The 24,494-nt window shown below is 47.8% G+C and overlaps 1 protein-coding gene across 1 annotated transcript in view; it reads right to left on the reverse strand.

The window, feature by feature from the left end:
- Positions 1–24,494, reverse strand: part of CTNNA2 (catenin alpha 2) — a 698,580-nt gene that overhangs the window by 536,467 nt on the left and 137,619 nt on the right. Inside the window, exon 3 of the mRNA XM_054172387.1 lies at positions 21,235–21,430. Within this exon, the coding sequence (XP_054028362.1) occupies positions 21,235–21,430 (196 nt within the window). The remainder of the gene's footprint in view (positions 1–21,234; positions 21,431–24,494) is intronic.

The following is a 24,494-nucleotide window of genomic DNA, read 5'->3' on the forward strand; positions in this document are numbered from 1 at the left end:
GAAGGCTCTGGGGGGGAACTTAGATCTGCCTTCCAATATATGAAGGGGCTACAGGAAAGCTGGGGAGGGACTCTTGACAAGGAATAGTTTTAAGATGAGGGAGAGCAGGTTTAGATTGGAGCTTGGGAAGAAGTTCTTCAGCACAAGAGTGGTGAGACTCTGGAATAGCTTGTCCAGAGTGAATGTGGCTGCCCTGCCTCAGAGATGTTCAAGGTGTTCAGTTCTGGGCCCCTCAGTTTAGGAAGGACATTGAGACACTTGAACATGTCCAGAGAAGGGCAACAAGGCTGGAGAGAGGCCTTGAGCACAGCCCTATGAGGAGAGGCTGAGGGAGCTGGGATTGCTTAGCCTGGAGAAGAGGAGGCTCAGGGGAGACCTCATTGCTCTCTACAACTCCCTGAAAGGTGGTTGTAGCCAGGAAGGGGTTGGTCTCTTCTCTCTAGCAACCAGCACCAGAACAAGAGGACACAGTCTCAAGCTGCACCAGGGGAAGTTTAGGCTGGAGCCGAGGAGAAAGTTCTTCCCAGAGAGAGCTGTTAGCCATTGGAATGTGCTGCCCAGGGAGGTGGTGGAGTCACCGTCCCTGGAGGTGTTCAAGAGGGGATTGGACGTGGCACTTGGTGCCATGGTTTAGTCATGAGGCCTGTGGTGACAGGTTGGACTCAATGATCTTTGAGGTCTCTTCCAAACTTGGTGATACTGTGATACTGAAGGCCAGATTGGATCAGGTTGAGCAATCAAATTTAGGTGAAAGCTGTCCCTGCCCATAGCAGGGAGGTTGGAGTAGATGATCTCCAATGCCCCTTCCAACCCAAACCATTCTATGATTTCTTTGGGAAAGGAGTGCACAAACACACCACAGTTAATACAAGAAAAAGCCATCAAGGGATTCTAAGTAGGGCATATTCCTCAGCAAATATGTTGCTCCCATCACAGTGTGGCATTAGTATGCAGGAAATTTCTGCATTCAGGTCAAATGTGGAAAAGAGTTTCACTAGGATGAAAAAAAACCCCAAACATCCAACATTAATAAAAAAGGAAAACCAAAAAGAGTTTTACAAATTGGAAGAGGCACCCCAGACAGTTCTCTTCCCCTGTTCTGTCTTCCAGGAGTAATTCCAAAAGTGGGTAGGCTTAGCCCACAGTCAGTAATCCCCAGCAGTATTGAAGCACAGCCTTTTCAATTAAATTGTGGGATCACCATGAACAATGTTCTGCAAGCAGCTTTTCCAGCGTGCATGAAATCTGTATTTAAGTCCTCTCTGTGTGTAATTCAATAAAGAGGTTTGAACTGAAGTCTCTGACCCCTCAGAAGAACACTGGTGCCATGATGCTATGGAGCACCAGGGGATGAGCATCTCAGCCTCTCCTTTTGAAGCTGTTCTAATTTACGTGCTGGTGAAGCACGGTCTGGATGGCAGCGGAGTGCTGGAAATCACTGTGGATTCATTGGGCAGAGATTCTGAACTGAATTGCTCCTTGTTCACTCCAACAGTAAAAAAAAATATATTAAAAAAATTAAAACCTAAAAGTTTGAATCCTCCTTTGAACTGGAGAATCGGATAGTTTAGTCTGGCAGATTGAAAGCATGTGGAAGGAGATTCCTTTCAGCTCGGCGATGGTGTGACCTCAGATGGCTGTGTGGAGGTGCCCTCTGCAACTTCTGTTATGGGTGAGAGGAGTTCTTAACAGAGTGAAGGTAATGAGAGTTTAACCACCTGTCCAGTGTGGTGATGGACAGGGAGGACAGGGCAAGCTGGGGGCAGATCTGGAGTGGTGCCCAGACTCTATCTTGGGTATTTGAATTGGTAAGCAGCCTGTCAAAAGGAGAAAGGCAAGGAGGTGGGCTTGAGGCTTGGTCAGTCCTTTCTGCTTCAGTCAATCACAGAACCACAGAATCAACCAGGTTGGAAAAGACCTTGGAGGTCATCAAGTCCAACCTATTGCCTAATACCTAACACCTCCTGACAACTAAACCATGGCTCCAAGTGCCACAGCCAATCCTTTTTGGAACACCTCCAGGGATGGGGACTCCACATTTGTCACATACTCCAAGGGCCAGCATTCTGAGCAAAAACTTTACAGTTCTAAACAAACACACACTGATTTCCTCTGCAGTGTCTAATTAGAGTATTCCCACCACCAGCTTTCTTCCCTCTGGTTGAGTTCCTTTAGCAGACAATTACTTTTGAAACTTTAGACCTGCAACATATTTTAGCTGCTGCTCATACAAGAAAACTGGAAAGGGAGACCATTCTGTGTGCCTGTGGAATGTAGGATTAGTTTTATAACTAATAACATTGAAAGTCTGGATTCTCCACTGAGCCTGATGTGTGATGTTTGCAAATCTCACCCATCCAGAATTGTTCAACATTTGACTTTCAGAGCTTGGCTTGCTTTCTTGGGAGGTAAATGAGTTTATAGCCTCTGTTTCTAGTAATGTGTGATTTCTACAGTATTTGATGAGACATGTGTTGGTTTTCTTCCCAAAAATCTGTCAGCCCTTCACCTGTTTCTCCTGGACCTTGTGGTTTTAAATCCCTCTTCCATCTTATTGCTTTGATCATGCTGTTATTTTATGGCTAATTTACTAGCTATGTTTGTCCACAAATATGGGGCTGAATTAAACTACTCTTCAGTTAATCTCAATGTGTTTTCCACTGACTAAAGCAGTTTCCCTTTTCTCCTCATAGCAGCCTTCTACTGCTTGAAGGGGTCCTACAAGAAGACTGCAGAGGGACTGTTTCCAATGGCCTGCAGTGATAGGATGAGGGGCAATGGTTTGAAATTAGAAGAGACCCTGCTAAAAAGTCTGTCCCCAGCTTTCTGATCTGCCTCTTTAAGCACTGAAAGGCCACCAGAAGGTCTCCCTGTAGCCTTCTCTTCTCCAGGCCCAACAACCCCAACTCTCAGCCTGGCCTCACAGCGGAGGGCTTTCAGCCCTCCCAGCATTGCTGTGGTCTCCTGTGTCCCCACTCCAACAGGTCCCTGTCTATGCTGTGCTGAAGACTCCAGAGCTGGCCCCAGCACAGCAAGTGGGGGCTCCACCTGCTGCCCAAACTGCTGGGGATCAGCCCAGGACATGTTTGGGTCTGGGCTGGGAGCAGATAGCATTGCCTCACGTCCAGCTTTTCACCACCGCCAAGTCCTTCTCCAAAGGGCTGTTCTCCAGCCCTTCATTCCCCAGTCTGTATTATACCAAGGAATGCCCTGATCCAGGTGCAAGACCAGACACTCCATTGTTCTGAACCTCTTGAGGTTCACACAGGCCTGCTTTCTCAGCTTGTCCAGGTTCCTCTGGATGACATCCCATCCCTCAGGCATGGCAGCCACATCACACAGCTTGGCATCCATGTCCAATGACTTCCTGAGAGTGCACTCAATCCCACTGTCTATGCTACAGATGAGGATATCAGACAGTACTGGTCCCAGTATGTAGCCCTGAGGAACACCACTTGCCACTGATCTCCATCTGGACATCGAGCAGTTGACCACTAGCCTTGGTATCTTGGGATTGCGTGGTAGGACAAACTTCTGATTTTCTTTGTTCATTCATCTTTATTTCCACTTTCCTTTCCCCATGTCAGGTTGCTGGGCTGGCTTTTTTAATCTTATTATCTCCACACTCTGTCCCTGACCTTTCTAACTTCCTTGAGCCAGCAGTGTGCCCAGGTGGCCAAGAAGGCCAATGGCATCCTGGCCTGCATTAGGAATAGTGTGGCCAGCAGGAGCAGGGAAGTCATTGTGCCCCTGTACTCCGCATTGGTTAGGCCACACCTTGAGTCCTGTGTTCAGTTCTGGGCTCCTCAGTTTAGGAAGGACATTGAGACACTTGAACGTGTCCAGAGAAGTGCAACAAGGCTGGGGAGAGGCCTTGAGCACAGCCCTGTAAGGAGAGGCTGAGGGAGCTGGGGTTGCTTAGCCTTGAGAAGAGGAGGATCAGGGGAGACCTTCTTGCTGTCCACAACTACCTAAAAGGTGGTTGTAGCCAGGAAGGGCTTGGTCTCCTCTCTCTAGCAACCAGCACCAGAACAAGAGGACACAGTCTCAAACTGTGCCAGGGGAAGTTTAGGCTCAAGGTGAGGAGAAAGTTCTTCACTGAAAGAGTTTTTAGCCATTGGAATGTGCTGCCCAGGGAGGTGGTGGAGTCCCCATCCCTGGAGGGGTTCAAGAGGGCATTGGATGTGGCACTTGGTGCCACAGGTTAGTCATGAGGTCTGTGGTGACAGGTTGGACTGGATGATCTCTGAGGTCTCTTCCAACCTTGGTGATACTGTGATACTGAGTGTGTAACTAATGCACTCTCATTTGCTGCCTTTGCCTCAGTGAAAACTGAAGCTGTGCAGTGCTGGGGTGGGGTTTTGCAATTCAGTGTGGGTTGGAAATGCTCAATTAGCTCTATCTATGCTAGTATCAGAGCTGCTCCTGCAGTACACCTGCTGACAAGTGCAGCTGCTGATTATTCCTGAGACTTAAGCAGAGTTTTCATACGTCTCATTTTTCTTAATATGCTTCCACAGAGACACCCACACATGCAGCTCTCACTAATGATTGTTTCTTTCTGTTCTCGTTAAAAATCACATTGTTTATGAACCTCCAATTACGCAAAACATGCTGAGCAGCCTTTGCAGGCGCTGGTCTGTGCATGAGCTTTGTGCTTTTACTCCTCAGCTTCATGCTAGAATCTCTCTCTCTGCACTCGAGCTCTTGCGGCTGTCAAACATTGGTGCAACATACAGAGCTGTATCACAGCCACTAAGGCTGTAAAAGACCTTCAAGATCATCAAGTTCAATCACAACCCAACTACCAGGACCACTACAATATATCCTGAAGTGCCACACCTGCACACTTCTTGAACACCTGCAGGGATGATGATGTGGGAATGCCAGTGACGAGCGGTGTGAGCAATCTGGCAGTGCAGGCCTGGAGCCTGACATGGTGGTAGGGCCATGCCCAGCATAAGGGCAGAGCCAGCTACCAGTATGCCAAAACAGTGCTGTGCCTGCAGCACTGTAACTAAAACAAGATGCTGGTAGCTAGAAACATAGTGAGTTATCTTGGGACAACAGGACATGCACCTGCATCACCAAACCTCGCGTGTCATCCATAGTTGCAGCAATAATCTACACTAGTGTGATGTGTGGTCACTCATAGGGGACCAATGAGTCCCTGCCAACAAGGCACACCAAGGTTATAGAAACTGTAGCAGTTTCCTTGCTATGCACTTCTTTTTCTGCCTGGCTGTCTCCTCTCCTTCCATGCTTTACTGTGCCATGCTTTCACCATAGGCCTGAGCCATAGGCCTGCAATACTGGAACAATGAAGGATCAATACCCGATCATATTGGTCAGCCGTATTGATTCCAAGAACCTCCGTCGTCGCCATATCTGGCTAAATGATGACTCCACCACCTCCATTGGCAGCCTACAACTACCTGAAGGGAAGTTGTAGCCACATGGGGGTTGGTCTCTTCTCCCAGGCAACCACAGTATCACAGTATCACCAAGGTTGGAAGAGACCTCAAAGATCATTGAGTCCAACCTGTCACCACAGACCCCATGACCAGACCATGGCACCAAGTGCCACATCCAATCCCCTCTTGAACACCTCCAGGGATGGGGACTCCACCACCTCCCTGGGCAGCACATTCCAATGACGAATGACTCTCTCTGGAAAGAACTTTCTCCTCACCTCCAGCCTAAAATTCCCCTGGTGCAGCTTGAGACCAGCACCAGAAGAAGAGGACACAGTCTCAAGCTGCACCCAGGGGAAGTTTAGGCTGGAGGTGAGGAGAAAGTTCTTCCCAGAAAGAGGAATTGGCCATTGGAATTGGCCTCCTAATCTCCAACCATAATTTCCCCTCTTCCAGCTCTCAAAGCCACTGCCCCTCATCCTGCCACCCCCAGCCCTTCTAAAATGTCCTTCCCCAGCTCTCCTGAAGCCCTCTTCAGGTACTGGAAGGCTGCTCTAAGGTCTCCCTAGAGACTTCTCTTCTCCAAGCTGAACAACTGTAACTCTTCCAGCTTGTCCCCATATAGGAGGTACTCCAGCCTCCTGGTCATCTTTCTGCCCTCCTCTGGCCCTGCTCCATACAAGGGACTCTCTTATTTTAACACCTGATGGTCTATGAAACTGGGATAAAACATGAGGGCACTAAAATGTGATCAGATCAAATTTGGGAAGATGCCTACAGTCTTTGAAAATGACTTTTCAATGGAATTCCCAGTTTCAGGAAGACAGGCTTAGTTTTCCTGTGGGTTGACATTGGAGCATGAATTCAGAAATCCTTTGGAAGTTCTTTTATGGTGGAAAAAAGAGCTGCTTTGGGTCTAAACTACTGGTTACTGTAAATAATGTGTGCAGATTCTGTGCACAGATAGCAGAAATGAAGTAATTTAATTCTTTCAAGGTGCTATTGTACCTTTTATCTCTTGCTCTGTGCAAATGTGCGAGTGCTCTCCCCTTTGTTTTCCTTGTTGCCTGCTTGCTCTTGTCTCTTCTTATTGCAAGCCTGTATCAGAGACCTTCCCAGTGTTGGTGACTCTCTTGGTCTGCTTTTCTCCTTCCCTATGTGCTCTCATATTGAAGTACCTCTGTCAATTTGTGCATTTCAATTTCATCTTGTTATACTTCTGTCTTGGCCACAGCCCCCTAAACTGTCAAACATTAATGTGCCTGTTTTCTAAATCACAGTCAGGGTGCTTTTATTGCTTTCAGCAGTGCTTGTTCCCCAGATTTGTAATAATAGTGTTATAAATATGCTGGGTGCCTGTATCATTTCCATAATCTGCTCATTTCCTTTATCTCAGGCTTATCAGAGAGCTGGGTGGTTGGCAGGCAGTGATACCTCTTGCTGTGTTCACCCCCAGAGCTCGGAAATGGGCTGAGTTCAGAGCCAGGTGGTCCCTGCCTCTCTTAGTGCTTCTGTCAAGTCATTCACAGATAGGAGCTAAGCACAAGAAACAGAAAACAGTGGCAGGGATGCAAAACTGAGCCATTAAAACATGCAGTTGAGCTGATCAATCCGCTAACTGATCGACCTCAGCAGCAATCCTGCCCACCCCCTCACACTGCCTCCCAGGAGCTGACATCAGGAGCTTGCTACTCCTTCCATTCTCAGAGCACACTGGGATGCATTTAGTTATGAGAAATTGGCTTGCTGGAGCATATCAACCCTCTGAAATTGATGCTCATCTCAGAAAATATCAACTTCAGCTAACTGTTTGACTGGGCAATTTTTTAATGTGATAATAGAGAAGGATGGAACTGATTCTTATTATGATTTTGAACCTAGCACTCAGCAGTGCCTAGGGCATGGGAATAATCTCTCTACAATCTTGCTCGGTGGTACAGTATTTGTGAGCCCCTTCAAGCCTCAGAATGAAGGTAATACGTAGGACTCTGCAGTGGGCTGCCCAAGGAGGCTATGGAAGCCTCCTTCCTGGGGCTGTTCAAGGCCAGGATGGATGAGGCCTTCAGCAACTGAGTCGAGTTGAGAGGTGTCTCTGCCCACGGCAGGGAGGTTGGAGGAGATGATCTGTGAGGTCCCTTCCAATCCAGGCCATTCTATGATTGTAAAATTTGATGAATGAAAGAATCTACCTCCCTAATGGAGAATGGCACCGTGGTTTTCTTAGAGAGCTTCCTTTTCTCTGCCTGTTAGCAAGCTGTTCATGCTTCTCAAACCTTGTGCTGTTTGGGACCTGATACGTTCCACTCAAATTTATTAACCACAATTCTCTTGACTATTCATAAAGCTGTTCTGCAGAAACCCATTAAATGATTAACTCCAAGCCTTTAATTGCTGGGGCTCACAGCAAAGGATTTTTCTTTGCCATTTCCATTCATTTTAGTCCTTTATTACACTAATTATTTTCATAAATCCTCTCTGCACCATTCACCCAAACGATGGCAGCCTCTCCCAGCAGCTGCCACTGTAGTTACTTGTGCAGTTTTGTCTTGTTTATGTGAAGGAAAGATTCTACTTATTTGGAATGTGCTCCTTGCCTCAGTTCTGCAGCTATCTGGCAAAGAGGCAACCATTTCCAATTAGAAATCTCCAAGTTTTAGAATAAACACAGAAGTGGTGCAAAAACAACAGGTTTCTTGCAGCCCTGAGTCTCGCTGCCTGGCAGAAATCTCTTCTGCTGTCTGCTGATGGCTGGAAGACGCTCCTGATGCTCTCAGTATCTGAACATTCCTAAGCAGGCACACTCAGGTTCCCTTGAAGAGGATATTGCCTTGCTGGGTTGGCTCCTGGCTGGAGTGTGAGAGCAAACCAGCTTGTCTATGGCCTTGGACAATCTGGTTTAGCCAGCCACTGGAGGAAAGCAAGGAGAGAGACAGTGTGGCGAGACAGATAATGCTTGGAGAGGAAAAGAGGCATTTTCCTGGTCTCCTGCAGGACATCCAAGGTCAGCTGCATGGCTATTACCAGAATGCAAGTAAATCCACATTATAATTCAGAGCAGTTTGAATTTTTACATACACAATTTCACAGATTCACAGATTGCATCAGGTTGGAAGGGACCCTCAAAGGTCATCTCATCCAACCCCCACTGCAGTCAGCAGGGATACCCCAACTAAAGCAGGCTGCCCAGGGCCACGTCAAGCCTGATCTTGAATGTCTGCAGGGATGCAACCTCAACCATACTGCTGGGCAACCTGTTCCAGTATTTCACCACTCTCACTGTGAAGAACTTCCTCCTGATGTCCAACCTAAATGTATCCTGCTGCAGTGTCAACCCTTCTAAACATCCCCTCCCCAGCCTTCCTCAGGTCCCCTTCAGACACTGAAATGCAGTTACACCACCTCCCCGCAGCTGCCTTCTCCCTAGGCTTCTGAATTTATTGATGCCTTGAGAGGTGCAGTGTGTTCCCTAGCAGCAACCACAATGCTGAACATCTAAAATGTCCGTGTGGATGCTCAGGAACTCTCCAGTTTTCAGTGAGGGCTGAGCAGTTGCTTAGTTCATCCCTGAAGGACGTTCCTCTGCAGCACAGCTGAGAGCTACAGACGAGGAGGGATTAGAAATGGAAATGCACTCTCATATCCAAAACAATTTACTTTGGAACAGAAATTTAATTAATGTTTTATTGCACTTAAGTGTATCAGTGCTGTTTCAAATGCCCCATTTATCTGACTATTAATTGGAAAAGTTACTTCCAAAGTGTAACATTTGTGAAGTAATTGATTTAGATTGTCACAAATACGTGGCCAGATATCTCCCAAGTTCTGTATCCTTCATATTTTACTGTCCTAAGGAAAGAAGTAGCTCAGTTAATTAAAATTACATATTTTAATGGCCTGTGAAGGGAATGAGATGGTGTGCTCCTGCATCTGAATAGGAATATTGAACCTATAATACATGCTAGCTGTAAGGATATCCATTGTGCTTTAAAATACATAGTGATTCATCCTCCATCACTCTATTTAAATGTCAGACATGAAGTGACTCAAATTTAAGTGAACTGCATTGTCTGTATAATCAGTTCCATACAGCTCTAGGAGCTGAAATGGAATGGGAGAAGGTTGGGCTGGAGCAGACCTGGCCTTGAAATCTATTAATGCAATGAGAACAGAGAGAGGGCAAAAACATAGTGTCATAGTATCAGTCAGGGTTGGAAGGGACCACAAGGATCAGCTAGTTCCAACCCCCCTGCCATGGGCAGGGACACCCCACTCTAGATCAGCCTGGCCAGAGCCTCATCCAGCCTGGGCTTAAACACCTCCAGGGATGGGGCCTCAACCACCTCCCTGGACAACCCATTCCAGGGCTTCACTCTCATGGGGAAGAACTTCCTCCTCACATCCAGCCTGAAGCTCCCCACCTCCAGCTTCATTCCATTAATCCCAAATTCATTCCATTAATCCCAAAATCCCAACTGCAAGGGAAAGGGGAACTCGGTTTAGGGGATTTAGTAGCACAGATTTGGGAGAAAGTGTTAGGGAAGGGGAGATGAAGATTTAACAGCCCTTCTGTAGCCCTATTAGGAGGAAGTTCCTCACAATGAGGGTAGTGAGATACTAGAAGAGCTGGCCCAGAGATGTGGTGGAAGCTCCACCACTGAAGACATTCAAGGTCAAACTTGGGATGCAGAGGAACCTGATCTAGCTAAAGATGTCCCTGCTGACTGCAGGGGGGGTTGAAACAAGATGAAGTTCAAGGCTGCTTTCCAACCCAGTGCAGTCTGTGATTTGTGTGCAGCTTTGGGAACTCTGATAGTATTTTGAACATACATTTATATTTAGTAAGTAGAGAGCATTCCTCAGCATGAATATGCTCTACAAAATACTTCTCCAGCTTTCACAGGATCACACAGAATGTTAGGCCTAGGAAGGGACCTCAAACTGTCACAGAATCATTTCAGTTGGAAAAGACCTTTAAGATCATTAAGTCCAAACATTCTCTAATTCTACCAAGGCTGGTGCTAAGCCATGTCCCTCAGCACCATCTCTCAGCCTTTTTTCAAACACCACCAGGCATGGGGATCCAACCACCTCCCCAAGCAGCAATGAATTTGGTGAGGTGTTTGGAACACAGCCCTATGAGGAGAGGCTGAGGGAGCTGGGGTTGCTTAGCCTGGAGAAGAGGAGGCTCAGGGGAGACCTTATTGCTCTCTACAACTACCTGAAGGGAGGTTGTAGCCAGGTGGGGGTTGGTCTCTTCTCCCAGGCAACCAGCACCAGAACAAGAGGTCACAGTCTCAGGCTGTGCCAGGGGAGGTTTAGGCTGGAGGTTAGGAGGAAGTTCTACACAGAGAGAGTGATTGCCTGCCTGGGGAGGTGGTGGAGTCACCATCATTGAAGGTGTTCAGAAGGAGACTTGATAGGATTCTTGGTGCCATGGTTTAGTTGTTTAGGTGGATTGGACTGGTTGATAGGTTGGACACGATGATCTTGAAGGTCTCTTCCAACCTGGTCTATTCTATTCTATTCTATTCTATTCTATTCTATTCTATTCTATTCTATTCTATTCTATTTCTGTTCTCCTCACAGCAGAGGGCAGGCAGCTCCAGCCCTTGTAGCAGGCTTTGCCAGAAATACTGCTTCTAAAAGAACAAACAGTAATTGCAGGGCCTGAGTGGAGAATTCCAGTGAAGTATTTCTGGAAGAAACTATTTCTGTAACTTCCAATTTGTGAGGACAATTTAACTTCTGACAACTGTCAGCAGATGACATTCTAAAGCAATTTCACTCCTGCCTGCTACAGAATCATGATAGTAATAAAAGCTTCAAGAAAGACAACATAAATAAACAGAGCATGGAAAAAAAAAAGAGGGGGGGGAACACCTAATAGATTAATTTCTATTATTTTTCAAACATACAGCACTGTGCTGTGGTAAAATCTGTCTCAAACTCTCCTATTTGAGTAATATTTCTAATGCCAGCTCCTTGTAACACCAGACATATCTGGGAGATGGAAGTTGCAAGCACAAATGTAACTAACATCAGCTTCCCTAAAATATTGAGGAGTGAAATGGATCCTCAGAAAGCTCCAACCAAGGCTGGAACAGAAAGGAACCCTCGGAGAACAAGCACAAGCTCTCAGTCAGCTGACTCAAGAACCAGCAGCATCAGCAGCTCAAGACCTCCCCAGCTGCCTGAACCACGCTGAATGTGGACAGAAAGTGCCCTGTATGGATGTCAGTTTTCTCTCTTCCTGCTCAAGGATATCAGACTGATCATGGGATGCAGGGGAAGAACATTAGGCTGGGGTCAGAGTGGCTGGAGAGCGGCCAGGCAGAGAGGGACCTGGGGGTAGTGGTTGATAGTAGGCTGAACATGAGCCTGCAGTGTGCCCAGGTGGCCAAGAAGGCCAATGGCATCCTGGCCTGCATCAGGAGCAGTGTGGCCAGCAGGAGCAGGGAGGTCATTGTGCCCTGTGCTCAGCACTGGTTAGGCCATGCCTTGGGCCAGATTTCTGATTTCCACTGCTGGGGAGGACCAGATCATCTGGAGGTCAACTGAGCCATCTGCCTCCATCTATGTTTCTTTGGGAGTGGGGCAGCTGGGGAGACCAGAATCCAGGAGCCAGCTATGGGATAGTCTGAGAAGATCAATGTGGGGGGAATCTACATTACAGATGGATTCTCCCAAACAGTGCTTCAATCCTGAACAGCCAGAGAGGGGAAGAGGACAAAACACTTGGTGCTGTTCTGTGCCTTTTACAGACTCATAGAATAGCTTGAGTTGGAAGAGACATTTCAAGATCATCTGATCCAACCCCTCTGCAGTCAGCAGGGACACCTACAACTAGAGCAGGTTGCTCAGAGCCCCAAACAACTGACCTGGAATGGTTCCAAGCATGGAGCACCTCCCACCTCTCTGGGCAACCTGGGCCAGCATTTTGTAGAACCATAGAGCAGTGAGTGGGAAGTGTGTGCTGTGTGTGGTCAGCCACATGTATGTGTCTGTGTGAGCTGTGTGTCTGTGGGCATGTGCCTGCTGGGGATCCTCATCCTGTTGCTGCTTGGGCCTGCAGCATCCTCACCACTGCATGTGGGAACCCCTGCCAGTACTTGTCTGTGTAAGAGCTCCTCGAGATTCTGTACAGCATCTGCTTTTTATCAGAAGTGCTTTAAATCATTTTAGAAAAGGAAGAGTAATGGCTCTCAGAAGCTACATTCTTTGAGAGCTGAAAGATAATTAATGGATTTCAAAAGGCTCTGAAAGAGCTGGGATTAGAGCAGTTACAGAATATGACATTTAGCATGCCATACTGCCCAGGGTGAGCACTGCAAACGTGAAGAACAATGCAAGTTGCTTCCAAATGTCACAGAAACATTTCAAACCAGAGAGGAGTACTTTTTAAGAGCAAGAGTTTTCAGGCCACAGATTCAGTGACTTGCTGAATATGAGACTTCAAACCACAGAAACACAGAATGGTTTGGGATGGAAGGAACCTAAAGATCGGTTCCACACCCCCCTGCCATTGATAGGGACAGCTTCCAGAGCAGATTACTCAAAGCCCCATCCAGCCTGACCCTGAACACTTGCAGGGATGGGGCATCAGTCCTTAGTCATGCCAGTAAGAGGCACATTTACATCTCTTCACCTGCAGATCAACCTTTCATTTGGAATCCTGTCTCTGGGATTCTGAGCTAAAAACAGATGCAGAAGCCAGACATGACTTCATCACTTGCTGCCTCTATAAACAGCACTGCCTTCTTAGGTTGAGAGAGGTTCTCCTCCCTCTCTTCTCTGCCCTGTTGAGGACCCATCTGGAATATTGTGTCCAGTTCTGTGCCCCTCAATTCAAGAAGGCCCACAGGGAACTGCTTGAAAGAGTCTAGCACAGAGCCACAAAGATGCTGAAGGCAGTGGAACATCTCCCTGCTGAGGAAAGAAAAGGAGAGGGAAAGAGAGGAGGAGTGGAACAGAACTGACTCCTTGGGAAACAGAGATGGCTGCAGTTATTTTAATGAAGTTGAAAGAAAAAATATGATTGGACTAGGAGGCAGAAAGCAAAGAGAGTGGAGAAGTTTTAAGGATGGAACAATCCAAGCACAGATTTTCTGCTTCAGTCAGGAAAGCCAAGACCTCCAGGCAGTCCCAAGGCTTAAAGTCTTGGGATAAGAGAGCACTGCAAGGGCTGGGGTTTAGGAAGGAGCTGTTGGTCTACTAAAAAAACAAGGTAAAGAATATTGCACCATCAGGAAAGGCCTCCTAAAATGTAACTGCCAGCTGAACTGGGGCACTGTTTGCAGGCTGAAAAGGAGGGTGTGCATTTGGCTAGGAGTTCAGCAGTCTACAGGAACATCAAACTGAGACAGTCTGAAGTGACAGTGTATGTGACATTACAGTCACCAAGGCTGAATCTGTCTCTCTCCATGTCCTACTGCTGCCACTGAAATCAGAAGAGCTTAAATTCCCTTCATTGGCATTATGTCTTATTACAAAACCAGCCAGCAACTCATGCATGCAGCTTTGGAGTTTGCTCCCATCACCTGAAACCTGCAGTTTCCTCCTTTTCTCCCAAGGTAACCACTCCTGGTTAATATCTTTATTGATGAGCTGGAGGAGGGGATTGAGTCCACCATTTGTAAGTTACAGGGGACACCAAGCTGGGAGCAGGTGTGGCTCTGTTAGAGGGTAGGAGGGCCCTGCAGGGGGACCTTGCCAGGCTGGATAGATGGGCAGAGTCCAAGGGCATGAGATTTAACAAGTCTGAATGCTGGGTTCTATACTTTGGCCACAACAACCCCACACAGTGCTACAGGCTGGGGTCAGAGTGGCTGGAGAGCAGCCAGGCAGAGAGGGACCTGGGGATACTGGCTGACAGCAGCTGAAGATGAGCCTGCAGTGTGCTCAGGTGGCCAAGAAGGCCAATGGCATCCTGGCCTGCATCAGGAATAGTGTGGCCAGCAAGAGCAGGGAGGACATTCTGCCCCTGTACTCTGCACTGGTTAGGCCACACCTTGAGTCCTGTGTCCAGTTCTGGGCCCCTCAGCTTAAGAAAGATGTTGAGATGCTCAAACATGTCCAGAGAAGGGCAACAAGACTGGGGAGGGATCTGGAGCACAATCCCTGTGAGGAGAGGCTGAGGGAGCTGGGGTTGTTTAGCCTGGAGAAGAAGAGGCTCAGGGGAGACCTTCTTGCTGTCTGCAACTCCCTGAAGGGAGGTTGTAGCCAGATGGGGGTTGGCCTCTTCTCCCAGGCAACCAGCAATAGAACAAGAGGACACCAAGCTGCACCACGGGAGGTTCAGGCTGGATGTGAGGAAGAAGTTCTTCCCAGAAAGAGAGATTGGCCATTGGAATGTGCTGCACAGGGAGATGGTGGAGTCACCATCCCTGGAAGTGTTTAAAATCATAGTATCAGTCAGGGTTGGAAAGGACTGATGAGACACTTGGTGTCATGGTTTAGTTGATGGTGCTGGGTGACAGGTTGGACTTGATGATCTCAAAGGCCTTTTCCAACCAGGTTAATTCTGTGATTCTGTGAAGACAGGAGGGAACAGCAAGGAAGAAGAACTTCCTGTGAGGTTTAGCTTGAAATCTTCATTTTAAGAGCTTTAAAACCCAGGCAATTCAAAGCATGAAAGTATTCAAATTACTACTTTTCAGGCTGTTTCATCCCAGAGTGAAAAAACAAGGTACCAGGGAAGTTAAAGTAATTCTTGTATGTCAGATGTTGTTACAGACTTCCAAGCAAAATGACAGTTAGAGATGAATGACATTCTTTTTATGCATCAAGCTGCATGAAAAACATTCAGTCTACCTCACTCTTACACTCTCTTCAAACAGAGAAAAAAAACCCCAAACCCCCCAGCAGCTATTTTCTGTCACTTGACTGAACTATAAATTTTACTTTGTGCTGTGAAGTTGTATCTACTCTGCCTGAAAAGCAAGGATTTAAATCACCAGCACCGACTGCTAGACTAAATCATGTTTCTCATGGAAGTTTGAGCTACTATCCCAGAAAACTTCTAGGAACATGCTATTAAAAGCAGGCAGTCATTAGCACATGCCTGCAAGACCAGACACTGCTGGTCCAGAGAAGGGCCAAGAGGATGATCAGAGGGCTGGAGCACCTCTCCTATGGAGACAGACTGAGAGAGTTGGGGCTGCTCCGTCTGGAGAAGGCTCCGAGGAGACCTAATTGTGGCCTTCCAGTATCTGAAGGAGGCTACAAGAAGTCTGGGGAGGGACTCTTTAGGGTGTCAGGGAGAGACAGAACTGGGGGAAATGGAGCAAAGCTAGGAGTGGTTAGATTCAGACTGGATGTTAGGAAGAAGTTCTTCAGCATGAGGGTGGTGAGACACTGGCACAGGTTGCCCAGGGAGGTTTTTGCAGCCAGGCTGGATGTGGCTGTGAGCAACCTGCTGTAGTGTGAGGTGTCCCTGCCCATGGCAGGGGGGCTGGAGCTGGATGATCATTGAGGTCCCTTCCAATCCTGACAATTCTGTGTGATTCTGTGAATTAATAAAAAGAATAGATTTACATAAATACAATGTATTTCCTTGTCTTGCTTTCCTCAGCACCTCAGACTCTTAATGCAATCAGACCTGAGCCCAAAGGACCAGCAGTTCTTTGTAGATTTCTGGGTGAATCTCAACCTGAATGTCTCCTCCACAGGGAATTTCCTTCTTCTGTACTGATCAACAAGGGACCAGTGAAATTTAGACACCTATGCAATGAGAAGCAATTTTCCCCTCCCCTCCCCAGACTGGATTTCTTATTTCTGAGTTCTTCACTTCCCTGCACTTCTCAGGCTCCGTAGCTTCAGGGCTTAGGGTTCTTAGAAGAAAAAAAACCATGCAGAAACTTCAGTCATCCCAGAACTTCAATATGCAGAACATTATCTGCTTTCCCTCACCTTGAATGCATGACAATGTGAACAACAACAGGTTGTTCAGCCTGGAGAAGAGAAGGCTCTGAGGAGACCTTAGAGCAGCCTCCCAGTACCTGAAGGGGGCTACAAGAAAGCCAGGAAGGGACTTCTTATAAGGGTTTCTAGTGACGAGGGACAAGGACTTTGAGCTGGAGGAGAGATTTAGACTGAATAATAGGAAGGGTGCTGAGACACTGGAACAGGTTGCCCAGGGAGGTTGTGGATGTCCCCTCCACAGAGATGTTCAAGGCCAGGTAGGATGAGGCTTTGAGCAACCTGTGCTTGTGGAAAGTGTCACTCTCTCTGTGTAGAATTTCTTCCTAACCTCCAGCCTAAACTTCCCCTGGCACAGCTTGAGACTGTGTCCTCTTGTTCTGGTGCTGGTTGCCAGGGAGAAGAGACCAACCCCCACCTGGCTACAACCTCCTTTCAGGGAGTTGTAGAGAGCAAGAAGGTCTCCCCTGGGCCTCCTCTTCTCCAGGCTAAGCAACCCCAGCTCCCTCAGCCTCTCCTCACAGGGCTGTGCTCCAGACCCCTTCCCAGCTTTGTTGCTCTTCTCTGGACACCTTCCAGCAAGTCAACCTCCTTCCTAAACTGAGGGGCCCAGAACTGGACACAGGACTCAAGGTGTGGCCTAACCAGTGCAGTGTACAGGGGCAGAATGACCTCCCTGCTCCTGCTGGCCACACTGTTCCTGATGCAGGCCAGGATGCCATTGGCCCTCTTGGCTGCCTGGGCACACTGCAGGCTCATGTTCAGACTACCATGAACCAGTACCCCCAGGTCCACACTAGAGAGAAGGGAGCCTTTTTTTACACTGAAGGTGGTGAGGCACTGGCCCAGGTTGCCCATGAGGTGGTAGATGGCCCCTTTCTTGGAACCATTGCAGGTCAGGTTGTTTGGAACTCTGAGCAACCTGCTCCAGTTGCAGCTGTCCCTGCTGACTGCAGGGGAGTTGGAGTGGATGACCTCCAATGGTCCCTTCCAACCCAAACCATTCTGTGACCATCAAAACCCCCAGAACTCTGTGTTCTGTGCTTTCATGTTCATTCCAAAGGGTTCTACAAATGACACAGCAGATTCATTTCATGCCTAGCAATGCAAAGCAAGTCACCCTAGGATGAACTGCAGCTGGCTATAGTAGCATATCATCATATACAGCAATATAGGGCAGAGAATGGGGAGCATGCCAGAGCCAGCTGGAGACATTTATAGGTTGATGGTGTAATTATCCAAGCTGGAATTTTGCCAGAACATCAACTGGCAACACTCTGGCAAAACACAGCCTCAGTTCATTAATCCATCTCTTTATGTCACCGAGCTAAACATATCATTTCACACTGCAGCAAGGCTGCTCTAATTTACCCAGCTCCTGTGTGCTAATAATGGTGTTTGGTGTCTCCTGCTCTCCTAATTATGGAATCATGTTGTACAGACCCAAAAAAAGCTGCTCTACTTTCCTGACAGACTTTTTTTTCCCCCTAACCTGCAGTGTTGACAAAAGATGAATGCCTGTAGCATTGTGCATCACACTAAGATCCCTTTCCCCCCCACCCCTTCCTGCATTGTGGTTTCTTTTTAAATACAGAATTAAATATATTATTTAAAAAAAAAAAATAATAAAAGGCTTATTAACAATCAAAAAGTCAGAACTCCACTCAGGAAGCAAACCCCAAGCACTCCACAGCAAATCCTCTCAGATGCCTCCAGCTTTACGAACTCAACAAAGAAATCACAGTTAACTCCCACAAAGCTCTGATGAGCAGGAGAGGGAGAAGCTCTGATGCCAGGCTAATGAATGTGCTGTGCTTGCCTAGATCAGAGAGCAGGGTGCTGACTCTAATGCAGCAGAAGGCTTCTTGGGAGCAGCCAGCAAAACTGAGTCAGCACTGCAGCCCCAAAAGGGAGAGAGCTCCAAATTCAGAGGGAATGAGGGCACCGGGGTCAGCACTGACAATGCTGTGCCAGAACTTGACATAACACAAAATAGCTAATGAGAGAAAGGGGAAACTACAGCAGCTGACAAATGAAACTCAGTGGCAGAACACCCAGGCATCAGCATCCAAATTCTACAAAGAACAACTGTAAACCCCCAAACCACCAACAAGAATAAAACCCCACCCCAAAAACCAACCAGAAAACCCCCAAACCAGAATACTGCCATAACACTGTACAAGGATTACACAGCAAACACTCAATTTATTCTGCTGGGATTGGCTGCTGAGTATTTAAAAAACCCCAAAACACACAGGGGAAGGAAAACAGTGACACCAAATACATGTGCAGGGGACGGGAGGAAGAAAGAGCCTCAGGATGGAATAGATTGGAATATTCCCTGAGCAGTGTTTAGGTATACAAGATTTTAACCCTGCCTGCTCATAGGACCATTGGAGTCCAATTTGCACACACTGAAACCCTATTCACAGATTCACAGATTGGTTTGGACTGGAAGGGACCTTAGAGATCATCCAGTTCCAACTCCGCCCTGCGAAGGGCAGGAACACCTAGCACCAGCCCAGGCTGCCTCATCCAACCTGGCTTTGAACACCTCCAGGGAGGAGACATCCACAACCTCCCTGGACAACCTGTTCCAGTGTCTCACCACCCTCACTGGAAAGAATTTCTTCCTAATCTTCAGTCTCAATCTCCCCTCTTGCAGCTCAAAGCCATTGCCTCTCATCCTAACATTCCAAGCTCTTCTCAAAAGTCCCTCCCTGGCTCTCTTGTAGCCCTCTTCAGGTATCAAAATGCTGCTCTAAGGTCTCCCTGGAGCCTTCTCTTCTCCAGGCTGAACAATCCCCAACTCTTGCATCCCCACAGGGGAGGTGCTCCATCATTTCAATCCTGTTATTATCTGTATCTTTCCAGATTGTGATACTTTTTGCATCTATTTCAATCTATACTCAAAGCCACCAGCAATTCTTTCCCGCTGTGCTATGCTGTTGATAATTGTTAGGCTCTTCTGAAATGCATGTGCCACAATCCTGCTTCTACATTTGCATCCACAGCCTTCTGGAAACCCCTGCTCACATTGAAAAACTCAAAACCCATCTTTTATTTCATGGCAGGATAAAAAGCAAGTTGAAAATTAAGTTATAAGCTTTGGCACTGGGCAGCACAGTGGATGAGGCATATGTGAGTTCACTATTTGAGGATGGAACAGGTAGAAAGAAAAAAAGCAGAAGAACAACCTAAACCTTCTTTTTTTTACCAGAGTTAACTGTCCCTGGAGGTGTTTAGGAGGAGACTGGATGAGGCACTAGGTGCCATGATTTAGTGGATAAGACGGTGTTGGGTGATAGGTTGGACTTGATGATCTCAACGGTCTTTTCCAACCTGGTCTATTCCATTCCATTCCATTCCATTCCATTCCATTCCATTCCATTCCATTCCATTCCATTCCATTCCAACTTTATAGAAGCAATGAATTAAAGGTCATCACAGTACCTCGAGTACTGTGTCCAGTTCTGGGCCCCTCAGTTTAGGAAGGATGTTGACTTGCTGGAACGAGTCCAGAGAAGAGCAACAAAGTTGGTGAGGGGTTTGGAACATAAGCCCTACGAGGAGAGGCTGAGGGAGCTGGGGTTGCTTAGCCTGGAGAAGAGGAGACTCAGGGGTGACCTTATTACTCTCTACAACTACCTGAAGGGAGGTTGTAGACAGACGGATGTTGGTCTCTTCTCCCAGGCAAGCAGTACCAGAACAAGAGGACACAGTCTCAGGCTGCGCCAGGGGAGATACAGGCTGGATGTTAGAAAAAAGTTCTATACAGAAAGAGTGATTGCACATTGGAATGGGCTGCCTGGGGAGGTGGTGGAGTCACCATCACTGGAGGTTTTTAGGAGAAGACTTGACGGGGTACTTGGTGCTGTGGGTTAGTTGCTTGGGCGGAGTTGGATTGGTTGATGGGTTGGACGCGATGATCTTGAAGGTCTCTTCCAACCTGGTTTATTCTATGTATTCTATGTATTCTATGTAACTCCCCTGCAATCAGCAGGGAGACCTCCAACTACAGCAGGTTGCTCAAGGCCCCATTAAGTTTGACCTTGAATGCCTCCAAGGATGGGAGCTCCACTACATCTCTGGGCAACCTGTTTCAGTATTTCACCATTCTCATTGTGAAGAGCTTCCTCCTGATGTCCAACCTAAATCAGCCCTACTCCAGTTTCAAACCAGTGCCCAGTTTCTGTCACCACAGGCCTTTCTAAACAGTCCCTCCACAGCCTTCCTGTAGGTCCCCTTTGGATACTGAAATGCAGCTATAAGGTCTCCCCAGAGCCACCTCTTCTGAAGGCTGAACAAGCCAAATTTTCCCAGCCTGTCCTCACAGGAGAGCTGCTCCAGCCCTCTGATCATCTTTCTGGCCATTTAGGCTGGATGTTAGGAAGAAATTCTTCACAGAAAGAGAGATTTGCCATTGGAATGTGCTGCCCAGGGAGGTGGTGGAGTCACCATCACTGGAGGTGTTTAGGAAGAGACTGGATGGGGCTCTTGGTGCCATGGTTTAGTTCATTAGATGGTGTTGGGTGATAGGTTGCACTTGATTTCAAAGGTTTTTCCCAACCTGGTTAATTCTATCTACCTAAATTCCTCTGGACTCTCTCCAGCAGGTCCATGTCCTTCCTATCTTGAGGGCCCCAAAGCTGGGCACAGTAGTCCTGGTGAGGTCTCACCAGAGCAGAGCAGCAGCATCCCCTCTCTGGATCTGCTGGCCATGCTGCTTTTCATGTAGCCCAGGATGCAATCTAACCATTTCAAGTCTTTTATTACTGATATCCTGTGACATAGGACATAGTTTTAAGGACATTATCAGAGCAGCTGATGCACATCTTTCAGAAACAACTTTGCAAAGCAGCAGCTAAAGCAGCCGCCCCCTTCAGCATATCGCTCCACATACCTTGTTTGCGTACATCCTCTACAGCAGCAACCAACTCCTCCTTCAGGTCCTGGCTCTCCTTAGCAATTTGATCTCCCTTTTCCAAGAAGTTTTGAGTGGCCTGCTCCACCGAAGCAGCCAAGACATGAGCCTTCTTTGAGCGCCCTTTCTTTTTGCCAGATGGTCCTTTGTTGCTGGTGTTAACAAGCGTGGTTACCTTTGGGAAAGAAGAACAAGCTTTTGTCAGTCTGAATGATCCTGCAGCTCTTCACAGCTCAGTAGATGGGCACCAAATTCAATGCCCTCACCTAGAAATTATGTGATGGGCACAGGTATTGAACAAATAAAGCTTAAAATCCCAAGCTTGGCAGCTGTAGCAGTTTTGGGCTATGCCTTTAACATTTTTCACAGATCTTGAGCAGAAAAGTAGTAAAATGGAAACAAATCACTATTGGGTGTGAAAAGGAATAGAATAGCATAGAATAGAATAGAACTAAAATAGAATAGAAAGAGAAGAGGAGAGGAGAGGAGAGGAGAGGAGAGGAGAGGAGAGGAGAGGAGAGGAGAGGAGAGGAGAGGAGAGGAGAGGAGAGGAGAGGAGAGGAGAGGAGAGGAGAGGAGAGGAGAGGAGAGGAGAGGAGAGGAGAGGAGAGGAGAGGAGAGGAGAGGAGAGGAGAGGAGAGGAGAGGAGAGGAGAGGAGAGGAGAGGAGAGGAGAGGAGAGGAGAGGAGAGGAGAGGAGAGGAGAGGAGAGGAGAGGAGAGGAGAGGAGAGGAGAGGAGAGGAGAGGAGAGGAGAGGAGAGGAGAGGAGAGGAGAGGAGAGGAGAGGAGAGGAGAGGAGAGGAGAGGAGAGGAGAGGAGAGGAGAGGAGAGGAGAGGAGAGGAGAGGAGAGGAGAGGAGAGGAGAGGAGAGGAGAGGAGAGGAGAGGAGAGGAGAGGAGAGGAGAGGAGAGGAGAGGAGAGGAGAGGAGAGGAGAGGAGAGGAGAGGAGAGGAGAGGAGAGGAGAGGAGAGGAGAGGAGAGGAGAGGAGAGGAGAGGAGAGGAGAGGAGAGGAGAGGAGAGGAGAGGAGAGGAGAGGAGAGGAGAGGAGAGGAGAGGAGAGGAGAGGAGAGGAGAGGAGAGGAGAGGAGAGGAGAGGAGAGGAGAGGAGAGGAGAGGAGAGGAGAGGAGAGGAGAGGAGAGGAGAGGAGAGGAGAGGAGAGGAGAGGAGAGGAGAGGAGAGGAGAGGAGAGGAGAGGAGAGGAGAGGAGAGGAGAGGAGAGGAGAGGAGAGGAGAGGAGAGGAGAGGAGAGGAGAGGAGAGGAGAGGAGAGGAGAGGAGAGGAGAGGAGAGGAGAGGAGAGGAGAGGAGAGGAGAGGAGAGGAGAGGAGAGGAGAGGAGAGGAGAGGAGAGGAGAGGAGAGGAGAGGAGAGGAGAGGAGAGGAGAGGAGAGGAGAGGAGAGGAGAGGAGAGGAGAGGAGAGGAGAGGAGAGGAGAGGAGAGGAGAGGAGAGGAGAGGAGAGGAGAGGAGAGGAGAGGAGAGGAGAGGAGAGGAGAGGAGAGGAGAGGAGAGGAGAGGAGAGGAGAGGAGAGGAGAGGAGAGGAGAGGAGAGGAGAGGAGAGGAGAGGAGAGGAGAGGAGAGGAGAGGAGAGGAGAGGAGAGGAGAGGAGAGGAGAGGAGAGGAGAGGAGAGGAGAGGAGAGGAGAGGAGAGGAGAGGAGAGGAGAGGAGAGGAGAGGAGAGGAGAGGAGAGGAGAGGAGAGGAGAGGAGAGGAGAGGAGAGGAGAGGAGAGGAGAGGAGAGGAGAGGAGAGGAGAGGAGAGGAGAGGAGAGGAGAGGAGAGGAGAGGAGAGGAGAGGAGAGGAGAGGAGAGGAGAGGAGAGGAGAGGAGAGGAGAGGAGAGGAGAGGAGAGGAGAGGAGAGGAGAGGAGAGGAGAGGAGAGGAGAGGAGAGGAGAGGAGAGGAGAGGAGAGGAGAGGAGAGGAGAGGAGAGGAGAGGAGAGGAGAGGAGAGGAGAGGAGAGGAGAGGAGAGGAGAGGAGAGGAGAGGAGAGGAGAGGAGAGGAGAGGAGAGGAGAGGAGAGGAGAGGAGAGGAGAGGAGAGGAGAGGAGAGGAGAGGAGAGGAGAGGAGAGGAGAGGAGAGGAGAGGAGAGGAGAGGAGAGGAGAGGAGAGGAGAGGAGAGGAGAGGAGAGGAGAGGAGAGGAGAGGAGAGAGGAGAGAAGAGAGAAGAAGAAAAGAAGAAGAAAATAAGAAGAAAAGAAGAAAAAAAGAAGAAAAGAAAAAAGAAAAAAAAAAGAAGAAAAGAAGAAAAGAAGAAGAAAAGAAGAAGAAGAAAAGAAGAAGACAAGAAGAAAAGAAGAAAAGAAGAAAAGAAGAAGAAAAGAAGAAAAGAAGAAGAAAAGAAGAAAAGAAGAAGAAAAGAAGAAGAAAAGAAGAAGAAAAGAAGAAGAAAAGAAGAAGAAAAGAAGAAAATAAGAAGAAAAGAAGAAGAAAAGAAGAAGAAAAGAAGAAGAAAAGAAGAAGAAAAGAAGAAGAAAAGAAGAAGAAAAGAAGAAGAAGAAAAGAAGAAAAGAAGAAGAAAAGAAGAAGACAAGAAGAAGAAGAAAAGAAGAAGACAAGAAGAAAAGAAGAAAAGAAGAAGAAAAGAAGAAGACAAGAAGAAGAAAAGAAGAAGAAAAGAAAGATAATTCTAAACAATCCCATTGGAGAGATAAGGGACTTAAACTGGTTGTACCAAACCAATTCCTCTCTTCTCTTCTCACTTGCTGGAGAGACACTGACTTGCTTCTGCTTGACCTTGGCTGCACTGGTTTGGTAAAGTCTAACAGCAACTTTCTCTGCTCCTTTCTCCCTTCTTTTGTAGAGGGGGGTCTGGGTAGGCAGGAAAGGAGAAGCTAGTAGCTTCCCCTGGTCCTTGACCAGGAGGGTCCTTGTGCTGTTTATTGATTGTCAATACCTGTCATTAGTGTAACTCCTGGATATTTTGTACATATTCATTGCATTCCATTGTAGATTGTAGTTTTGCCTGTAAACACAGCTTTCATTTGCTTCCAGGGGAGGTGGTCTGGCACAGTTAATGGTGGGGAAGAAATTTCAACCCACCACAGCAGCTCACCTCAAAAAAATATTTCCCTTTTAACCTCTAGGCACTGCAACAGGCTGCCAAGGGAGGTTATGGATGCTCCTTCCCTGGAGGTGTTCAAGGCCAAGTAGGATGAGGCCTTGAGCAACCTGGGCTAGTGGAAGGTGTCCCTGCCCACAGCAAGGGGATTGGAACTGGATGAGCTTTGAAGTCCCTCC

Source organism: Dryobates pubescens, chromosome 23 (assembly GCF_014839835.1).
Source record: "Dryobates pubescens isolate bDryPub1 chromosome 23, bDryPub1.pri, whole genome shotgun sequence".
NCBI lineage: Eukaryota > Metazoa > Chordata > Aves > Piciformes > Picidae > Dryobates > Dryobates pubescens.